Source organism: Oculina patagonica, chromosome 9, assembly GCF_052425735.1.
Source record: "Oculina patagonica isolate OP01 chromosome 9, crgOcupat, whole genome shotgun sequence".
In the NCBI taxonomy this organism is placed as follows: Eukaryota; Metazoa; Cnidaria; class Anthozoa; order Scleractinia; family Oculinidae; genus Oculina; species Oculina patagonica.
The window spans coordinates 30,229,787-30,248,133 of record NC_135766.1 but is presented as its reverse complement, the minus strand read 5'-3'; the positions used below and the strand labels follow the sequence as shown (position 1 = coordinate 30,248,133).

At 37.8% G+C, this 18,347-nt stretch overlaps 3 protein-coding genes and 1 pseudogene across 7 annotated transcripts in view; 1 reads left to right on the top strand and 3 right to left on the bottom strand.

Annotated features, from left to right (window-relative positions):
* The window catches only part of LOC144664634 (adhesion G protein-coupled receptor L4-like), an 86,107-nt gene extending 81,856 nt beyond the window's left edge, over positions 1-4,251 (top strand). For all 3 annotated transcript variants that reach the window (XM_078525792.1, XM_078525797.1, XM_078525798.1), the window contains 6 exons: positions 234-315; positions 485-551; positions 1,026-1,108; positions 1,594-1,714; positions 2,591-2,632; positions 2,751-4,251. In XM_078525792.1, the coding sequence (XP_078381918.1) occupies positions 234-315; positions 485-551; positions 1,026-1,108; positions 1,594-1,714; positions 2,591-2,632; positions 2,751-2,891 (536 nt within the window). In that variant the 3' untranslated portion in view covers positions 2,892-4,251. The remainder of the gene's footprint in view (positions 1-233; positions 316-484; positions 552-1,025; positions 1,109-1,593; positions 1,715-2,590; positions 2,633-2,750) is intronic.
* Positions 1-18,347, bottom strand: part of LOC144664840 (uncharacterized) — a 181,182-nt pseudogene that overhangs the window by 103,622 nt on the left and 59,213 nt on the right. The gene's annotated exons all lie outside the window — the stretch shown is intronic.
* On the bottom strand, positions 4,275-13,111 carry LOC144664768 (skeletal aspartic acid-rich protein 2-like). 2 transcript variants are annotated; one of them, XR_013572848.1, is made up of 5 exons: positions 12,954-13,111; positions 8,415-8,827; positions 7,688-7,936; positions 4,594-6,796; positions 4,275-4,558 (listed from the first exon to the last, which is right to left on the bottom strand). XR_013572848.1 is itself a non-coding variant. In XM_078525974.1 (4 exons), the coding sequence occupies exons 1-4, from the start codon at positions 12,994-12,996 to the stop codon at positions 6,539-6,541; spliced, it is 963 nt and encodes a 320-aa protein (XP_078382100.1). In that variant the 5' UTR covers positions 12,997-13,111; the 3' UTR covers positions 4,275-6,538. The 2 variants fall into 2 exon arrangements, 1 of the variants encoding a protein (XP_078382100.1); XM_078525974.1 differs by having other exon boundaries at positions 4,275-6,796.
* LOC144664763 (skeletal aspartic acid-rich protein 1-like) overlaps positions 17,616-18,347 on the bottom strand; it is a 13,544-nt gene continuing 12,812 nt past the window's right edge. Inside the window, exon 4 of the mRNA XM_078525968.1 lies at positions 17,616-18,347. This exon is cut by the window's right edge and continues 769 nt beyond it. The gene's annotated coding sequence lies outside the window, so the exon portion shown is untranslated.

The following is an 18,347-nucleotide window of genomic DNA, read 5'->3' as shown; positions in this document are numbered from 1 at the left end:
TTAAGGGACTGCAGCTGATTAAGGAACCATTTGAAACACAACATAGTTGACCGATAGAAAAAAGATTTAGTTTTTCTTACGCACAAGGGTAACGCGTTAAGTAATCAGAGAACTACACTGAAATATTTTAAAGTGAATTTTGTTCAAAGTAAACTGATGCACTACAATGGATAAAGTGATCTTATTAAACGAAGCAAGGAGAAAAAGCTGTAAAATGTTTGTTAATATTTCAGGATTTCCTGCAATCATTGTGGCTATGTCCCTGAGCATTGCTGCAGGAAAAGATGGAATCCAGAGTTTTGTCAGTGACAAATAGTAAGAACTGTATTTTTGTGTTTAGTTTCCTGCAATATGTAGGCTCAGCTTTTTACACGTTGTCATTATTGTAATTACTGAACGGAGATAATTACGTCCGTTCATTCGTTCTTTCATACATTAATTCGCAACCTTTTGTTGAATCTCCTTTTTTTCGTTCATATCAAAGCTGCTGGATATCTTCCGCGAACAATCTGATCTGGATATTTGTCTCATTTGTTGGGCTGATCGAACTTGTAAGTGAACCAACAAATCTTACATGTTTTCCTTTTAAATCTTTCTTCTTGAAGTAACGAAAGAAATGCGGTTAGATGTTTATTTACAGGATCCAAAAGTTACCTTAATCCCCCTTAGTCCTTTTGGACACTTCGGTACCATCGACGGCTCAAGAGCATGACTCCTTGGCCTTTATGTAAATAGAGCAGTTTTCAATTGAGTGTCGTAAAACCAAAACCAAAGTTATTACTCCGGCCAATCACAAAGGACACAGACAATACAGTGAACCAATCACAAAGCGCGGGAAAAACATGCGCGAGCGAGTCACGATTGCTTTTGGTTTTAGTTCTGATTGGCTAAGAAAGCGGCGCGAGATTTTTAAGCCAATCACTGAGCGAAGTAATGCAAAACCAAAGCAAACGCAATTTACCCACAACACTCAAAAACCGCTCTATTGCATTTCACTGAACAGGATTCTCTTTCATTTTTTGCAGATAAACTTGGTAATCCTTGCACGAGTTATCAAAGAAATGAAAGAAATGCAGCAAGTACAAGACAACCAGACCGAACAGATGAGGTGCGAGAATATAAGTCCCTTCATTATCAGTCACTGGTTTAAATAAAGTTTGTGTAATTTGTCTTTTTTTTGAGTTTGGTTTAGCCCGAGGTGTGGTTGAGGTACTCAATCAATTTTTTAACTGGAAAACGCCACTCCAAGTTCCAAAACCCAAACCCTTACTCATGTATATACTATATACGTGTCTACACAACATCTCTTGTCTTTAGCTTTGGGATAATTAATGAAAACTCAATAAAATACCTAACAGACAGTTTTGTGTTCTCTTTTCTTTTAACACGTGAAATTCCTGACCTTTTAGATACCTCCATCCAAATAAACGTATTCCTATCGGTTGGAACCTCTCTGTAGGAGGGGGGAGGATATTATAGAGCGTACGCTCCCAAGGGGAGGAGTCACTATCTATTTTTGTTTTCTTTTCTTTTTTTTCTCTTTTTTTTTGCACATAAATCTTTTTACTTAATTATTGTTTTATGTACTCGCAGACTTGGCATCAGAGCATGCGTGGTGTTGGTTCCCTTGTTGGGTGTCACGTGGTTATTTGGTTTTCTATCACCATCTCATATCGCTTTCACCTACATATTTGTAATCCTCAATTCCACTCAGGTACAATGCTGAACAAATATTTATGAAGTATCATGTGTTGAACTGGTGTACATTATTGATGTTTCGTATTGTTATTAAGGTGATTCCCTAGTATTGCATTGCGAATCCTTACTGCGCAGAATTTTACGCGTAATTAGTGCGCGCATATAAACAAAATGGCGGTTTTTTTATGCGGATTGGCTCGCGAGAGAGAGAAATTTCTCGTAAACGAGTTCGGTGATCTATTATTTTGTTCTCTTAGTTCGAAAGTAGCGATCAAATTCTTTCTATAAAATGAATACAGATCAATTTCTATGGCAGAAGAATACATTATCACCGAAAACGTGTACTTTCAGCAGTACTCGCGAGGAAATATAAGGAATTATATGGTAAATAATAATAATAATAATAAAAATCTTAATAAAAATACAAGGTCTTCCTGCTCCTTATATTAACGAATACGGTGACCCCCCTTTTTATTTCAAAATTTAACTTACCTTAAGGTAAATAACCAACTGGCAAAGTTTGGTTAGAAATCTATGAGCAGTTCTATTTCTAGGAAATTACCTTTACCGAAAAGTCACAAACATATTCATTACTGCAGCTTGTGTTATGTTTCAAACTGCATCTCAGGAGTACCCGGATGTGTAGCGCCGAATTGCTAGAACCACCTGACAAAATCATGTTGGTAACATTGGAAGAACTAGCATCCCATCCAAGCTAGGGGAGTTGCAATACGTCCTAGTCACTTTATGTTGCATAAATCTCCTCCGGCGGTGTGGGTCAGTTTAACCCTGGCGCGAACATTACCTTTAAAAATTCAGTAAGGTAAGGAGTTATCTCTTTGTCATATCATTAATTTCTGCAACTAAAATTGCTACATTTTGTTTTTTACAGGGCTTCTCCATTTTCTTCTTTCACTGCTTGAGGAACAGTGAGGTAAAAACAACTTTTGAAATATTATAGTTTAAAGAAAGGGAACATTTTTTGGTCGCAAAAGAAAGTGATCGTTTTTACTGGATCTCATGAACCTTTTCTCTTTTTTAATTAAATACAGATCAGGGAGCGTTTCAAACGAAGAATGCAAACCGTTTGTCCACTTATTGACAAAAGAATCCCCGAGGCAAGTCAGAGCCGTGTTGTTGCGACGAGGGATGCCGAAGTTATTGATCCAGTCAGCATTTATGAACTGCAGTAGAAATTCGTGAACACACAAGATCGAAGGACTAATTCTCCTCTCCTACTGCCATGTATTTATGTTAGTGCATGTTCCGAGAATTTGGTGGTAGATCAAACCAATATTAACTAGTTGATGCTTTTCTGAATTCTCATTACCTGTCTGCATGACAATGTATTGATACTGTAAGAGGAAAATAGATGTTGATCCTTCTTTCGTGTGGATGTACATGTTAATCGGCCTGAGGTGGACAGAGCCACACCAATCAGTCAATTCTAGACCTTTTTAAATAAAAATGGGTAAGAATTTTTTGGTTTTAATACCCTAAGAACCGAAGGCAAGTCAGAATTTTAATATATTTATTGAAATTGGTCTATCTGGCCTGGAATTAAAGTAAATGTTCTTTCCTATGTACCATTTAGTAATGCAAAAATGCGTGCGTATATGCAGACTGATTTTAGAAGAGAGATGGTTCGGGAGACTACCAGTTTATTAAAGCAGTAGTGTAGCAGATCTCTTAAGCTTATAATTACCTACTAGAAGATGGTTTTCCATGTTCTGTAAGAAAATAATGCACGCTTGAGGTCTAGAAAAGCTGCTAGTGTCCGGCTTGATTTGCTAAATAATTTCCAAACAATTTCGGGCAGTTCACGGCAAAATAGTGGCGTACACAACTCCAAAGAAAAACAACAAATTTCAACGATTCTTTCTTCATCTGTCGCTTCCTTTAACACTTTCTTACTTCCATTTAAGCATGTAAAACGTTTCTGATAAAAACTTGCTGCTTTGAAGCATCATTTAAACAACAAAACAAGAGAATAGAGGCGAAGTCGACGAAGTCGTTCAGCGAAATTCGACAAACAATTCGCACATCCGGGGTACCGGGCTTCTATAGTTTTCAGCTATATTCTATAAAAAATAATGCCCGCTAGTATTCCATCGCGCGTATACAGCGGCTATATTCTAATTCTAGATGATTTCTAGTGTAGCAGTTGCTATTGTTTAGGGGCTAGGAGCATAGTTGCTCCTGTTGTTTGTTCTACTCTTCTCTCGAGGGGTGGTGAGTCAATCATGTGAAAACTTACGAGAGCTGCTCCCGACCCATTGAGAGATCGCGTTATATAAACGACATTTTTTAAAAAGTAAGAAAAATTATCTTTGATAATTATAGGAAAAGTACCAAAACGTATCATGTACACTAGGTTGATATCACACTGAGATATCCACGAAATAGTGATTAAATGCCCAATGAGTTTTAATAATTATATTACAAAACTGATTTTCTTCACTGGCTTCCGAAAGTGTACTGCTGAAGAAAGATCTAAAATATTCTGAATATTATTCACTTTTAGACAGAAATGAACTAAATACAAGTTTAGTTGCAGTGTAAATTGATCTTTATTAAAAATGTTCAACAAAGTGTAAAGTGTATAACAAGTAATTGAATGATATAACAACCATCTTAATAAACTACGCCAAAACAGCATATACAATACACTCTTTCAATATAACTTGTAGGGCTAACGAGGCTGAACTTTCTTAACAATTTTAGACGGTTTGAGCAAAGATGGTCTTAAATACAAGTTGATAGACTATTCAAACGCTCTAAACTGCATTTCAATTTTACGTCATGTCATTGCCTTTTGGTTACGTTGTGAAAAAATTGAGATTCTTTCCCAGATGTCAGCCTTGGGTGCGTTCTCAAGTTCCGTAAGATTTCAGCCTTTCTTGACCTCGACTAGGATCTATTTGAGCCTCGACGTTCTTAGAAATTGGTTCTTATAGAAAAAATAGTGTATTTAAATAAACTACCTTGGCTCAGCCAAGCAGCCTTGTACAGGTTTCTCTAAGAAACCACATAAATAACAAGACTCTGACCTGATACAATGTAACCAGTTATTTGGCAAAAGTGTAATCACTTCTTGGAATCCATCGCCAATACTTCATAAATTATGACTCATAGGTTAGCAGATACTGACAATTTTCACTCTGCCACAAACACCGTAAGGAACAAACACGCGTTGATCACGTGATACATTCCCTACAAGACATACATTTGCCCAATATCAGTATTAGCTAACCAAGATGATCAATCAGTAAAACACACAAAGTCCCAAAGGGTTCTAGGGTTTCTAGCTTAGGGCTAACGAGATCCAGGCAAAACCACAAGATCAGAACTAATAAACGAAACTCGGAAGTTGTGTCTGAGTTCCGAGAATTATAAAATATTCAACCTCGTTCCCAGAGCTTTTCCCTTGGTAATTTGGAGCGCCTCTTCAAAATTACCAAGGGAAAAGCCCTGAGAACGAGGTTGAAAAGCTTTGGGCTTTGGGTTCGAAAGCAGAACTTTCGCAGCCTCCATTACTTTTGAGATCACACCCCAAAACCCTTCTTTGGGACCACGATTAAAATTTCTTAAAAAGTGCAATAATTTCAAAAAAATTAAGCTTTATTGTTAAAGCCACCGAAAACTACGGTAAAATATCAATCCAATACAACAACGACATAACGTACAAACGTTTCGTAAACCCTATTTCCTCGAGATAACCTAGATCTCAAACCTCGGACATTCCCACTAGAAGAGACAAATTTAGAGAAAACCACACTGTTTGTAGAGGGTGTGGGATGGGATTAAGTGATAGTAGAGAATTGGCCATATTTTAACTCTCAGCTGAGAAATAACGCGCTTTTTAAAATGATAGCCGAGAAATCGTTTAAGATTACACGAATTACCGAGATCCCAGCAAAGTGGTGTTAGAGAAATACATGTAGAGGAATACATAAGTAATTATTTCCTGAAATCTAAGAGCTACAGGTCATGACAGGTCAATAACGGTAGGAAATAACTAATTGTAATGACCCATGAGGTTATACCAGATTTATCTATAACGAAAGTTATTATTGCACCTACCCTGTTCGTTATGTTGGAGTTGCATTGAATTGGCGGCTTTCTATATGTATTCTAACTAGTCCACGCAGAGATATGCGGAATACTACAAAAGACTTCATTATCAAGCATTCTGACTTCTCCGGGCTAACTTCACACGTTTCTGCAACAACAACCTCGTTCAAGAAGACCCTGGGAACGAGGTTGATGCAGTAATTAATAGGCTTTTGATCATTATGCATTGAGTCGTAAACAGTTCCTCCGACACAATAGGATAAATGGTATTACGTAGTTCTCCACGGTTCTCGGTAACTAGACGCAGACAAACTTAGGAACTTCTGGGATGAAAACTGCGGGCTCAGTCACTTCTCGGAGAAGTGATGTCGCCATCAACTGGCGCTTGTTCCCCCGACTGTTAACATAGTTCAGTAAAATAGGAGTGAAGAGATACCAAAAGAAGCTTTAAAAGAAAATACCTTCGGACAAAAACAGTGAAGCCTGGTTCACACAGGCGACATGAGATGGCTAGAACGGCATAAAGAAATGATCAAATGTTTCGTTTTGTTGTTATACTTATGCCATTATGGTTTTGCTATGTTGGTATATGTGTCGTTCACACTGGTGACATAAAACATCAAGGTAAAGTGTTTTCTTGCGTTTGCGCGTGTAACCTTGCTACTATGTGGATATGCCGCTTGCGTGAACCAGGCTTAAATGAATACCGCATTGGGTATTACTTTAAAGGCAAAAATGCATAATGATCTCAAGCCTATTAATAGCCTCACATGAACATAAACAAAGCGGTCACCATGACAACAAACGTGTAGATACTGAGTTGAATGGACGAGGCGTGGCCTTTGCCGTAATCATCACCACCATCACCGTCGTCGACTTCACCATCTCCCAAAGTTACACCTGGATCAATGACAATTCTGTCGTTAAACTTGGGCACACGGAATGCCAGCAGCATTTTCTTTCCTTTGCTCATGATCTTGGGAAAATCGCCGCTCATGTTAACAAATTGGCCGTCCTTTTTGCACTAAGAAAAGAAGAAAACAAAACCCAAATTAGCAGTCAAATCAATGCAAAAATCAATTAACATAGCTAGCAGAGCTGGGCAATCAAATTCAGTGCACGTAAGCGTGCGCCGTAATCTTCGCTATAATTTTTCTCTCGCATGCGGATTTTGATGCAAATTTCCACCACAAATGTAATAAAACAGTGGTTTTAAGCTTTTGAGCTTTGTACTGACTATCAAGTTATGGATGCACTCAAGAGCAATCCAGAAGTCCCAAAAAATACTCGGCATTTTTTCATAATTAAAGCAACTTAATTCCATTTTTGCAGCGTTTTGATTTCTGAGCAGTTTCTAGACCGAATATTTCCGAAGATTCTCCGTTTGATATTCGAAGGCCATACGAAAGTTTCCAATTGATTTTCGAAATTTTTCGAAGGCAAACGAAGGTTCCCGAGACTTTCAAGAAAGTTTCCAAACTGTTTCAGATATGTCCAGGATTGAACGCAAATGAGATGCACGTTCCTCGTGACAGGCATCACAAAGTGTCCTCATTAACCAAAACACACCAAAATCTGTCAAATATGAAGTAATATGGAAATGCCAAATAACACAGTCTAACATGAAGTACTCATTAAGCAATACTTGCGTTCAATCCTGAACATGAATGCACTGTCTGAACTCGCTCACAACACGGAATATCTTGACAATTAATCAGTTTTACGCTGTCTTCGCGATATTTTGGGCACCTAAACGTGGGGGGGGGGGGTGAGACCCCCTCTCCCCCTTCCCCCATTTTCGTGCCTTTTTGGGGGAAGGGGGGGCTACCCTGCCTCTGCTCCGTCGCTTATGCCTAATCTTTTTCCCATGCATGAAAGGCAGCTTCTCCATCATTGCTGTGTCTTGTTGACTTACCTTTGCTGCAGCAACCATCTCATCGCCACCCTCTACATCATCAAAGGCAAACCTTTTGGGGCATTTGCTATTGTTGTTTCTACGAATACATGGCATCTTTTGCTTCCTCTTTTTAACAGCATCGACAAACTTTTTCGGGGGCTTGCCTCCCCTGCTTTTCACCTCCAGTGCAATCTCTGCAAGATCTCCTATTTCGTCCCTTTTGCAGAGGGCTGTTTGGCTTCCATTGCAAAAGGCAAAGTTGTCAAGCTGCAAAAAAATAGTTTTATGAAATATCTTTGATGAATAAATGTAATTGCTAAATCTGGAAAAAGTTTCTTTGATTTCGCGCGTGTAAAAAAGTTGTTTTAAACAAAACGTAACGAAATATGTATCCCTGGACTTTTTAAATGCCATTCAGTGAAGCATATCCCGTATTCTTCCCCTTTTTTAGGTGGGGGATGTCACGCAACCAGGGAAGCGTGACAAAGACGGTCGCAAAGGAGACCATGAGCAAACTGTTTAATCAACTACATTCCTAGCTTTATGTGCAAAAAGGTAACTATGTTCCTCTTCCCTGGTGGTCTCCAGAGTTCCCTATATATATACTGAGCTTTTGGCTACCCTGGGATCCTATCTTTCGCAATTCAATTCAATTCAATTCAGTTTCGCATGCAGACGATTGCTTTGACGTTATTTGGTGAGGCACAAGAAGAACCGTTAACAGTTTACTTTAGAAAAAACAAACCTCCAGGAAAAGCTTCAAGCTCCCGTTCTGCACCGTGAACTCCTCGTCGCCAAAAGTTATGTTTCCAGCTTGACAGAATATGTAAAGCGAGACACGAAGCCAAGCTTTCGGGCCTGCAAGGTACGCCCTGGCTTTAAGACTCTGAACTTTAAACCCTTGGTACCTAGCACTCCTGTTAAGTGTTTCCAAGGTGAAGGATTGGCCCGAGAAGTCCTCCGCAGCTTTGCCAACCTTGCTGCCGTTACTGGCCAGCTGCCTAACATGATCCACTCCTAACACGAAGGCTTTACCCTTTTTCCCCTTACTACATCGAGCTATTGCGACTTTTCCAGATTTGCCAAGAACCTTCATACAAATTCCTCCGCAAGTATCTTTGTCGAAATCCGCAGCAACGGTTGAGAGCAGGTTTGCACCTGTGAGAGAAAAAACAACTAGGTTCTCATTTTCTCAGATCGACGAAAATCGGTCATCAATTTTGTACTGTAGTGCCAGTTGCACGAGAAGAAAAGAGCCCTCACTCAAAGCTGCAAGCATGATTATTTGAGAGCGGTCAGCGAGTTTGGTAACATGAAGTGAACTGTGGAATGGGTGCATGAGTATATGAAGTTGATTTTCAAAAGAGGGTTTTGAAAGAGGGAGGAATAAATCCCATTTTCAGCCCAAATTTGTCCCAAATCCCGCTTCCCAGCCTATTTGTTGTCCAAATCCCAGTGCTATTTCCATTTTTTGTTTTTTTTTTATTCCCAGTCCCAGTGACCCAAATCCAATTTTCTCAGTGGAAACGTAGGCAAATCCCAGTTCCCATTATAGCAGTTCCCTTCAGCGCCCTCGTAAGACTTTCATCAGCTCAGGTGTATGGCTAAATTGATCATTGCTTAAGTGTGATATAGATCTGCATATATTCCGCGAGACGAGTATTCGGTATCTTTAGTAGAATTTTTAACACCTTTTAAAGTGACTATGTCACGGATTTTAACAGATTTTTTAACAGACAAACTTTATATTGATGTCGTATTAACAATTGCTACTTTAGAGCACTAAAACTGTTTAAAAGTGCGTTTGGCTGCGAATGGAAATGGTTGCAATTTGCAAACGTTGGTCAATGTTTTCAAATTGTTTCCGCACGCCTTTCAAAAAAAATCGATTTTTATAGCCGAAGTTTGATTTCTATAGCCAAAGTTTGATTTCTATTCCCCAAATAAAGGTTGTATTTTTACCCAAGAAAAACGGTTTCTCTTCCATTCCAAAAAAACAAACCGCAAACCAAACGCCCAATTTAAGCACATAAGTGACAGAATATCTAAAAATAGCGCGCGTCGGTCCTTACTATGCCGAAAGTAAACTACTCTTTAGTTATATACTAGCTAGCGCGATTTTTACTTGAGTGTGGAAAGTTATTGGCGATTTCTCTCGTTTTGCATTACTACGCTTAGTGATTGGTTTGAAAACATCGTGCCACTCTCTGAGCCAATCAGAAGTAAAACTAAAACAAATGTTGACTCGCTTACACACGTTTTCCCACGCTTCGTGCGGCTACGTGTATTTACTTCGAATTTTGATTGGTTCACTAGATTGTCTGTGTCCTTTGCGATTGGTCAGAGTAATGATTTTTGATTTTGGTTTGACGAAACGCAATCAAAATACGCTCTAAACAAAATAGTTCTCTTCTAAAGCCTGCTTGGATTGTTTTGGACTTTCTAGCTTTTTATATTTTTTGTTTTTACATTTAAAAAACAACTCATCTAAAACAATAAGCTTAAGTGACATAAGGACGAAACCGAAATTTATTTATGACACATGACTCATCTGAAATTGAGGAATTAAGGCCTTTTGTTATGGGATAACTTATCAGTGTCGCCATAGTAAAACAAACTGTTATTATTAAGTGTCTTGACTACCAAAAATTTTATTGAAAACATAGCTAGTAACATTAGACTGTTACCATGGAAGTCGTGTAAATGATGTAAATATCGGATTGGTGGGCCTTTCAAAATAATTAATGAATAATTTTGACAACTTTCAAACATGCGTTGATAACAATAAAATGTATAAAATTTACACCTTTCTCCTGCAAAAATTTTGCGTTTTAAAATATATTTTTTAAAAGTTTCATAAAATACGTGTCATTTGCACTATTGTAGGCAAGGATTTATAGGGGCTAGGGCACGGTATTTTGGGTAATTCATTTTTGAGCTCTAAGCTTCAAAATGGCAGAGCGAAAGTCTTTTATTGGCAAAATCCAAAAACAAACAATGATGATTTTCGAGCATTGTAAATGACACTTTTATACAAATTGAGATAAACTTAAAAAAGGTCGGGCCGAAGTTTTTCAAGTTAACCCAAACACAATCCGTCTCGTTTTGCCCATCCATGCCCCTTTTGGACTTTTTCTGTGTTTTTTTTTTTTGAGTTCTTCTACAGTTTAAAGCCGTTATTATGATATTTCAGTTAATTCTATGACCAGTTGGTCAGTGCCGAATTTGCCTAAAATCGCGTGACATAGCCCCTTTAATTTGCCAGAACGTTAAACATAATGTTCAAGTTGTTTTCGGCTGAAAGCCAAATCAATTTTAGCCTATTCCAGACCGTCGGATAGTTGCGTACATAACGGGAACAAAGCACATGACGAAACCGAAATATATTTAGAACACATGACATCATTTGAAATTTTGGAATTAAAGAGACTGCTTTACTGATTTAAGCCATGGGAAATGACCATCAAATTCGGTGAAATAAAAAAAATAAACCGCTTAAAACAGTGAAGGAACACTTCCGTAAACACAGCAAATACAAAAGAAGGTACGGATGGCCAAAAATTGGCAAAGATTGAAATGGAATGCAATGTGGGTTTTTTTAATATTTGGGCTGAACAGTTTTCAAAGTTAGTCTTGTTTTGTTGAAACTTTAAAATATAACGCCCGGTAGACACGAAGTCGGTTTTGTGAAGCTATGGTTTTGTGATTTAAATCCATAGAATTGATTTCTTAGCAAGTTTGTGCCTAAACTTTATTTAATAAACTGATCTTAATTCAGCCGTGACACAGTCCCAATGTCGCCATGGTAAAACAAACTGTTATTATAAAGTGTTTTTGACTACCAAAACTCTTATTGTAAACATAACTAGTAACATTAGAGTGTAACCATGGACTTCTTGTAAAGAGATGTACGTATGCCTCCCAAAATAGTTCGTGAATAATTTAATGGTCTTAAACAACTAAGAAACACTCTCTTGATAAGTAAACTTACACCATTTTGCTGTAAAAAGTTTGCGTTTTGAAATATATTTTACGTTTTTTTAATGGTATACCTGTCAATTACACTATTGTAGCAAGATTAATTTATTTCTCACGGATTTAACTTGCCAGAAAGGTACACATAATGTTCAGAATGTTTTAGGCTGAAAGCATCCTTAATTTTAGCCCGTTCCAGGCGGTAAGTTAGGGTGCAGCGCGGCTCAACTTTAGGAACGCTTTCGAGGATTTTGCAAATGTTAGATCTTGGCTCATTGTATTTGTCGACTGACAGTAACGACCGAAAACAATTACAGCAGAAAAAGGGTTCAATGTCTGCAGTGTAATTTAGCTCAATTTTGACATGACCGAGTAAGCACATGTAATTGCGACGCTATAAACCGAAGCTTTGTCTGACAAAAGAAAAAAGGCGGAATTTTTGTTCAATTAAATCTCTAAATTAAACCCGACTCGGAAGAAATAATATGTTGAATACAATTTTGTCTACAATATATCGACTGTTATCATGTCATTGTAAACTACTTGACTTGAAGTACAGGTACTTCCTTCCGTACTTTGTAGTTTCTTTCAATTCAAACTTATTATTATTCAAAAGTTTCGGGAAACCCTCCAGGGACAATTTTATTTGACACTACAGCTACTAGCTGAAAAGGCGTTCTTTGAAGGCTTAAATCGTGAAAAAACCTTTCAATCTGCGTAAAACTGGCGCAATTTATTTGCAAGCAAGCTCGGTACATGAGATCAGTAGATAGATGATTGCTGCGAAAATGGTTTCATTTGCAAGGGGTTAATCAATTCAATATCAAACAAAACCGCAAGAATTCGTGCGTCTCAGCAAATCGAACATAATTAAGTGAAACTCAGACATTGCATCGCACAAGAAACAACTCAGAGTTCTGAAAAATTTAAATAATCAGGGTCCATCTAATATATCCTGTCACCAGTTGCAGAAATCCGACTGATCTAGATGTCCTCGATGTGCCTTCCGGTTTATCTTTATTTGATATTGTCTACTGTTTTATACGCTCGCGGATTTTTGAAAGCGTTCTTACGTAATGCATGTACTCTCATAAATATCTGCAACCTTTCAAATGTGTTTCGCACTGAGTATCTGTATTTCGACCAAGACTGTTGACATAGCCAGCATCCAAAAAGGTCGTGAGCTTATATATCGGCAATTTGGTACAACTTACACAAGCAGAAATGCTTAACAAGAAAATTCAACTCGAAACCTGTCGGCAGTTTTAGCCAGTTATTTTTATCAACGAAAATACTGAAAAAAACCTACCAATGAAGGCGAGCAGAAAGAACCAGCTTATACGTCCAGCCATGTTGATCCGTCTTCAGCCTCTTCAAACAAGGGTTCCGTGCTTGCAGTTCAAGCCAAGGGCTTTTATAAACGCCTCACAAAATGGGCGTTCACAAAGATCTGAAAAGCTGTAGCATCAGACCTGAAAATAAACCGAATCAAAGCGATTTGCAACTGAAAAGGTTTGCTATAGCAACTGATATAAACACAAAGCAAACCTAAGCACCTGCGAACAAGGTGCCAATTTTGTAATCCGTTGCCTATTGTTTTTAACAATATGATTGACTATAAAGCCGCGCTCTAATTGGTTGTGCCGCGCACACAGTACGTAAAGACGGTTACCCTGTACGTGTATATTTTGTAAAGCTCTTTTTGTCACAAAATGTCGGCGCTATTCAAGGAGATGTAGAAATCGTATGATTGCTGAGATGTCAAAATTTAAAAGCGACTTAATCCTAACTCTTTAATTTCACTTAATATTTCACGGGCCCTCCGACGACCGGGTATGACATTTTCTATTATCCGTCCCAGTCGCTACCTACTGCGCACCAGTCAATAATAATATTATTTGTTCTAGTGCATTAACAAGAATAATTTAAAGAAACCAAATAAGAATTTACATGTTAAACAACTATTTGAGCCTGGAAAAATTAAACTTAAGTTAATATAAATAGTTTTCGAGTCGGACTCCAATCTTCGGTGACGTCACTGGCCGGCAAACCAGACCACGGAAATAAACCGAATCAAAAGCGATTTGCAACTGAAAAGGGGTTGCTATAGCAACTGTTGTAAACACATAGCAAACATAAGCGCCTGCGAACAATGTGCTAATTTTGTAATCCGTTTCCTATTGTTTTTAACAACATTTGACTGTAAAACCCGCGCTCTCCTTTTTCTCTCCCTTTTTTTACCGGGCTAAATATCTGTCTTACACCTCCCGCTTCTAATTGGTTGTGCTGCAAACACGTTATGTAAAGACAGTTATCCTGTACGTCGGTATGTTTTGTCACAAAATGTCGGCGCTATTCACAAATTGTCACGGAGATGTAAAAATAGTGTATTTTGCTGAGATGTCAAAATCAAAAAAGAAATTATTGAGACACAAAACGAATGAAGTATCACTCTTCAAGTTCACTAAATATTTCACGGGCCCTCCGACCGGGTATGACAGTTTCTTTTATCCGTTCCAGTCGCTACCTACTGCGAACCAATCAATAATACTGAATTGTATTTAATTTTCTCTAGTGAAATTTACATGAATAATTTAAAGAAACCAAATAAGAACTTACATGTTAAACAAGTATTTGAACCTGGGAACTGAAGTTAATATATAGAGGATAATACATGGTTGTGCGGAGATTTGAAATTGATCTTCCTGGTTCAACTCGATATCTCACTCGTTCGCGAAATTTTGTCACAAGGTTTTCGACGACTTCCCGAAGATTTCCGACAATTTTCCGAAGATTTCCGAAAATTTTCAAACTGTTGTCCGAAGGTCGTACAAATGTTTCCGAACATTTTCCAAAAATTTCTGAAGATTGCCGAGGAAGATCCGAATATTTTTCGACTTAATATCGATAAATATTTCCCGACCAAACATCGTTTCAAACTTTGGCTCATTGGGCACTGAAACATGGCAAACCCTGCGAGCTGATTATCCAAAAAATGATGATATCACACATTTGTGGTTATAATTTTTATCCACTCGTATGTTAATTTTACCGGCTCCGTTTTTATCGATTTGCTACAGTCTCCAGTCTTCGGTGACGTCACTAGCCGGCAATCCAGACCACGGAAATAAACCGAATCAAAAGCGATTTGGAACTGAAATGGACTAGCAACTGGTGTAAACACAAAGCAAACTTAAGCACCTGCGAACAAGGTGCCAATTTTGTTATCCGTTGCATTGCCTATTGTTTTTAACAACATTTGATTACAAAACCCGCGCTTTAGTAGCGACGCGCGACGATTTTCCTAAAACACTTTCTAAAAACAGCCGGTGTTCCTAAAGCACTTACATAAAACGAAAACCTCGCCTAGATTCCTCCTATTCCTCTCAGAACACGCTGATGTTTTCTGAGCCTCGTGGGGGTAATATTTCATTTGCATTCTACTTTTAGACCTCGCGCGCATGCCTATTGGTTGTGCCGCAAACACGTTATGTAAAGACACGAACATTAGGCTTTGGTAGATTGTGCTCCTAAAAGTGGCATATTATGCTACTAGCAGTGCTCAAAATTTTGCCAAATTATGCAAAAATTATGCCTGAATTCCCAAATTATGCTTCTGATTTCCGAAATTATGCTCACAAAATGACGTAGATTCTGTACATAGAGGTGCGCAATAACGACACCAAATTATGATGTTTTTCAAATAAACTGTTGTTGCAAATTTATTTGTGTTTTATGGCAGTTCGTCACGGCCGTCAGCTGTCCAAATTAGCTGCTCGCATCTCTGAACCGTTTGTAAAATGCCTCCAACGACTTAACAATCACAATTGTATAGCTAAAACACACATTGCAAAAACAAACTACCTAAATTTCATTTATTTCTGTAGAAAGTACACCATATTGACTAAATTTTATGAATTTATGCTCCAAAAAGTGCTAAAAATTGCTAATTATGCCGTGGCAGTGCTCGTTTCACAAATTATGCTTTTTAGCTCCAATTATGCCAAAAATTATGCTAGCACCATCTACCAAAGCCTAACGAACATCAGAGAAAGACGCAGCGCGGAAGGCCGCCTGATCTTCAAATGCTGTACTCTACAGCCGCGCTGCATAAACATTGACTTTGCTTTTATTTAAATTGACTCAGTTAGCGCGCGCGCACGCAATGTTGCCACATTCAAATACAGTGACGCGCGCTGACTTTAACGGCTGAGGAAGGGACAGAAGTCCCGAAACGTTTGGGATTATTTACAAAAATTAGCGCATAAACGAAACTCTTATTTTATTATGCGATCATCTGACTGCGCTACACAGTTTTTTAACAATATTTTGACAATATTGTGATCTTATTATCATGTCAAAAGAGTTACTCGTAAGTCATGGTACGTGTATGTTTTGTAAAGCCCTCTATGTCACAAAATGTCGACGCTATTCACAAATTGTCACGGAGATGCAGAAATCGTGTGATTGCTGAGACGTTAAAATCTACAAGAAAATTAAATAATTGAGACAAAAAAACGAATTAAGCCTAACTCTTCAAATTCACTTAATATTTCACGGGCCCTTCGACCGGGTATGACAGTTTCTTTTATCCGTTCCAGTCGCTACCTACTGCGAACCAATCAATAATAATTTGATTTAATTTGCTCTAGTGCATTTACATGAATAATTTAAAGAAACCAAATTGTGGGAACTGAAGTTAATATATAGAGGATAATACATGGTTGTGCGGAGATATGAAATTGATCTTCCCGTGTTCAAATCGATATCTCACTCGTTCGCGCAATTTTGTTACAAGGTTTTCGACGACTTTCCGAAGATTTCCCGAAAATTTTCAAAGTGTTGTCCGAAGATCGTACAAATGTTACCGAACATTTTCCAAAAATTTCCGAAGATTACCGAAGATTGCCAAGGAAGATCCGAAGATGTTTCGACTTAATATCGATAAATATGTCCCGACCTAACATTCAATTCATTTCAAACTTTGCCTCGTTGAGCATTGAAACATGCAAACTTTGCAAGCTGATTTTTCAAAAATCAGCTATGTCACAAAATGTCGGCGCTACTCACAAATTGTCACGGAGATGTAGAAATCGTGTGATTGCTAAGATGTCAAAAACTAAAAGAAAATAATTGAGACAAAAACCAAGCCTAACCTAACTCTTCAAATTCACGGCATACTTCACGGGCCCTCCCTTACCAAACACAACACTATTTGTAATATGTTTTTTAACTGTTTTTAAAAACTATTTTTTAACTATTTTTGAAAAACAGATTAAAAATAGTGTTTAAAGTATATTTTTTATGAAGTTTTTGACTGTTTAAACTGTATTTGTAATCTATTTAAAACAGTATTGAAACGTATTTTTCAAATGGTGTTTTTGAGCTGTTTGAAACAGTATTTTAAACATATTTTGAAACGTTTTCAAGATTCCAAAGAGGCAGGTTGGAATTTAAAATATCCGACCAGGTATGACACTTTCTTTTATCTGTTCCAGTGGCTACCTACTGCGAACCAATCAATAATATTTTATTTAATTTCCTCTAGTGCATTTACATGAATAATGTAAGAAACCAAACAAGAACTTGCATGTTAAACAAATATTTGAACTTGGGAACTGAAGTTAATATAAATAGCTTCAGTCTTCAATGACGTCACTAGCCGGACGAGACCACCAACAACAGGCAACAGGCATGATACAGACAAATTCTCGCTATTTCGGAAGAGCGACTCTTTTCAGAAAGAGCGACAAAAATTTTCGTGTTTTTGGCGATATTTATAGGAGAAGTATTAAAATGTATCATGTATATTACGTTGATATTAGGATTTGCATGAAATGGGTTTTAATACGGCTATATATTGAAACTGAAGTGCCTTCACTGATTTTAGAAAGTGTACTGGCTAAGAAAGATTTTCAATATGCTGAATATTATTTATTTGTAGTCACAAAAGAAATTAATGCAAGTTCAGTTGCAGTGTAGATTGATCTTTATTAAAGTGTCCAACAAGTGTAAAGTGTATTACAAGCAAATGCATAAAACAAATTAAATCAATAAATCGCGGCTGAAGTGATTATTTTCTTATGTCTAATAGCTACAGATCATAACGGTAGAGGTTATACGAGTTTTGTCCATAACGAAAGTTATTTTTGCACCTACCCTGTTCGTTATGTTAGGGTTGCATTAAATTGGCTTTCTACTCTAACTAGTCCGTGCAGAGATATGCGGAATACTACAAATGACTACATTATCAAGCTCTCTAACTTCACACGTGCATACAGTAACAACCTCGTTCCAAGGCTCCTGTCAGATATTCACGTCACCTGGGGACGGGAACAAGATGACCCTGGGAACGAAGTTGATATAGTAATTGATAGGCTTTCGATCATTATGCATTGAGTCGTATACCTCCGACATAAAAGGATAAATGGTATTACGTAGTTCTCCACTGTCCTCAGGGACTAGAGGCAGACACACTATTCTTGCTTATTGACGCTTTAATATGTAATAGTAATTGGACTAAGTGCATTTCGCAATCGGCCGAGCGCGCAGCACGAGGCCGATTTGAAATAGCCTGCGTAACCCCACTCGCTTTGCTCGCGGAAACCCCACTCAGGAGCCTTTTCGAAAAAAAAAAAATTCACTTAGAAAACAGCAAGAAAAACCCAATTCAAATGCGCGTGATTGACGCGCGGATGGCGTA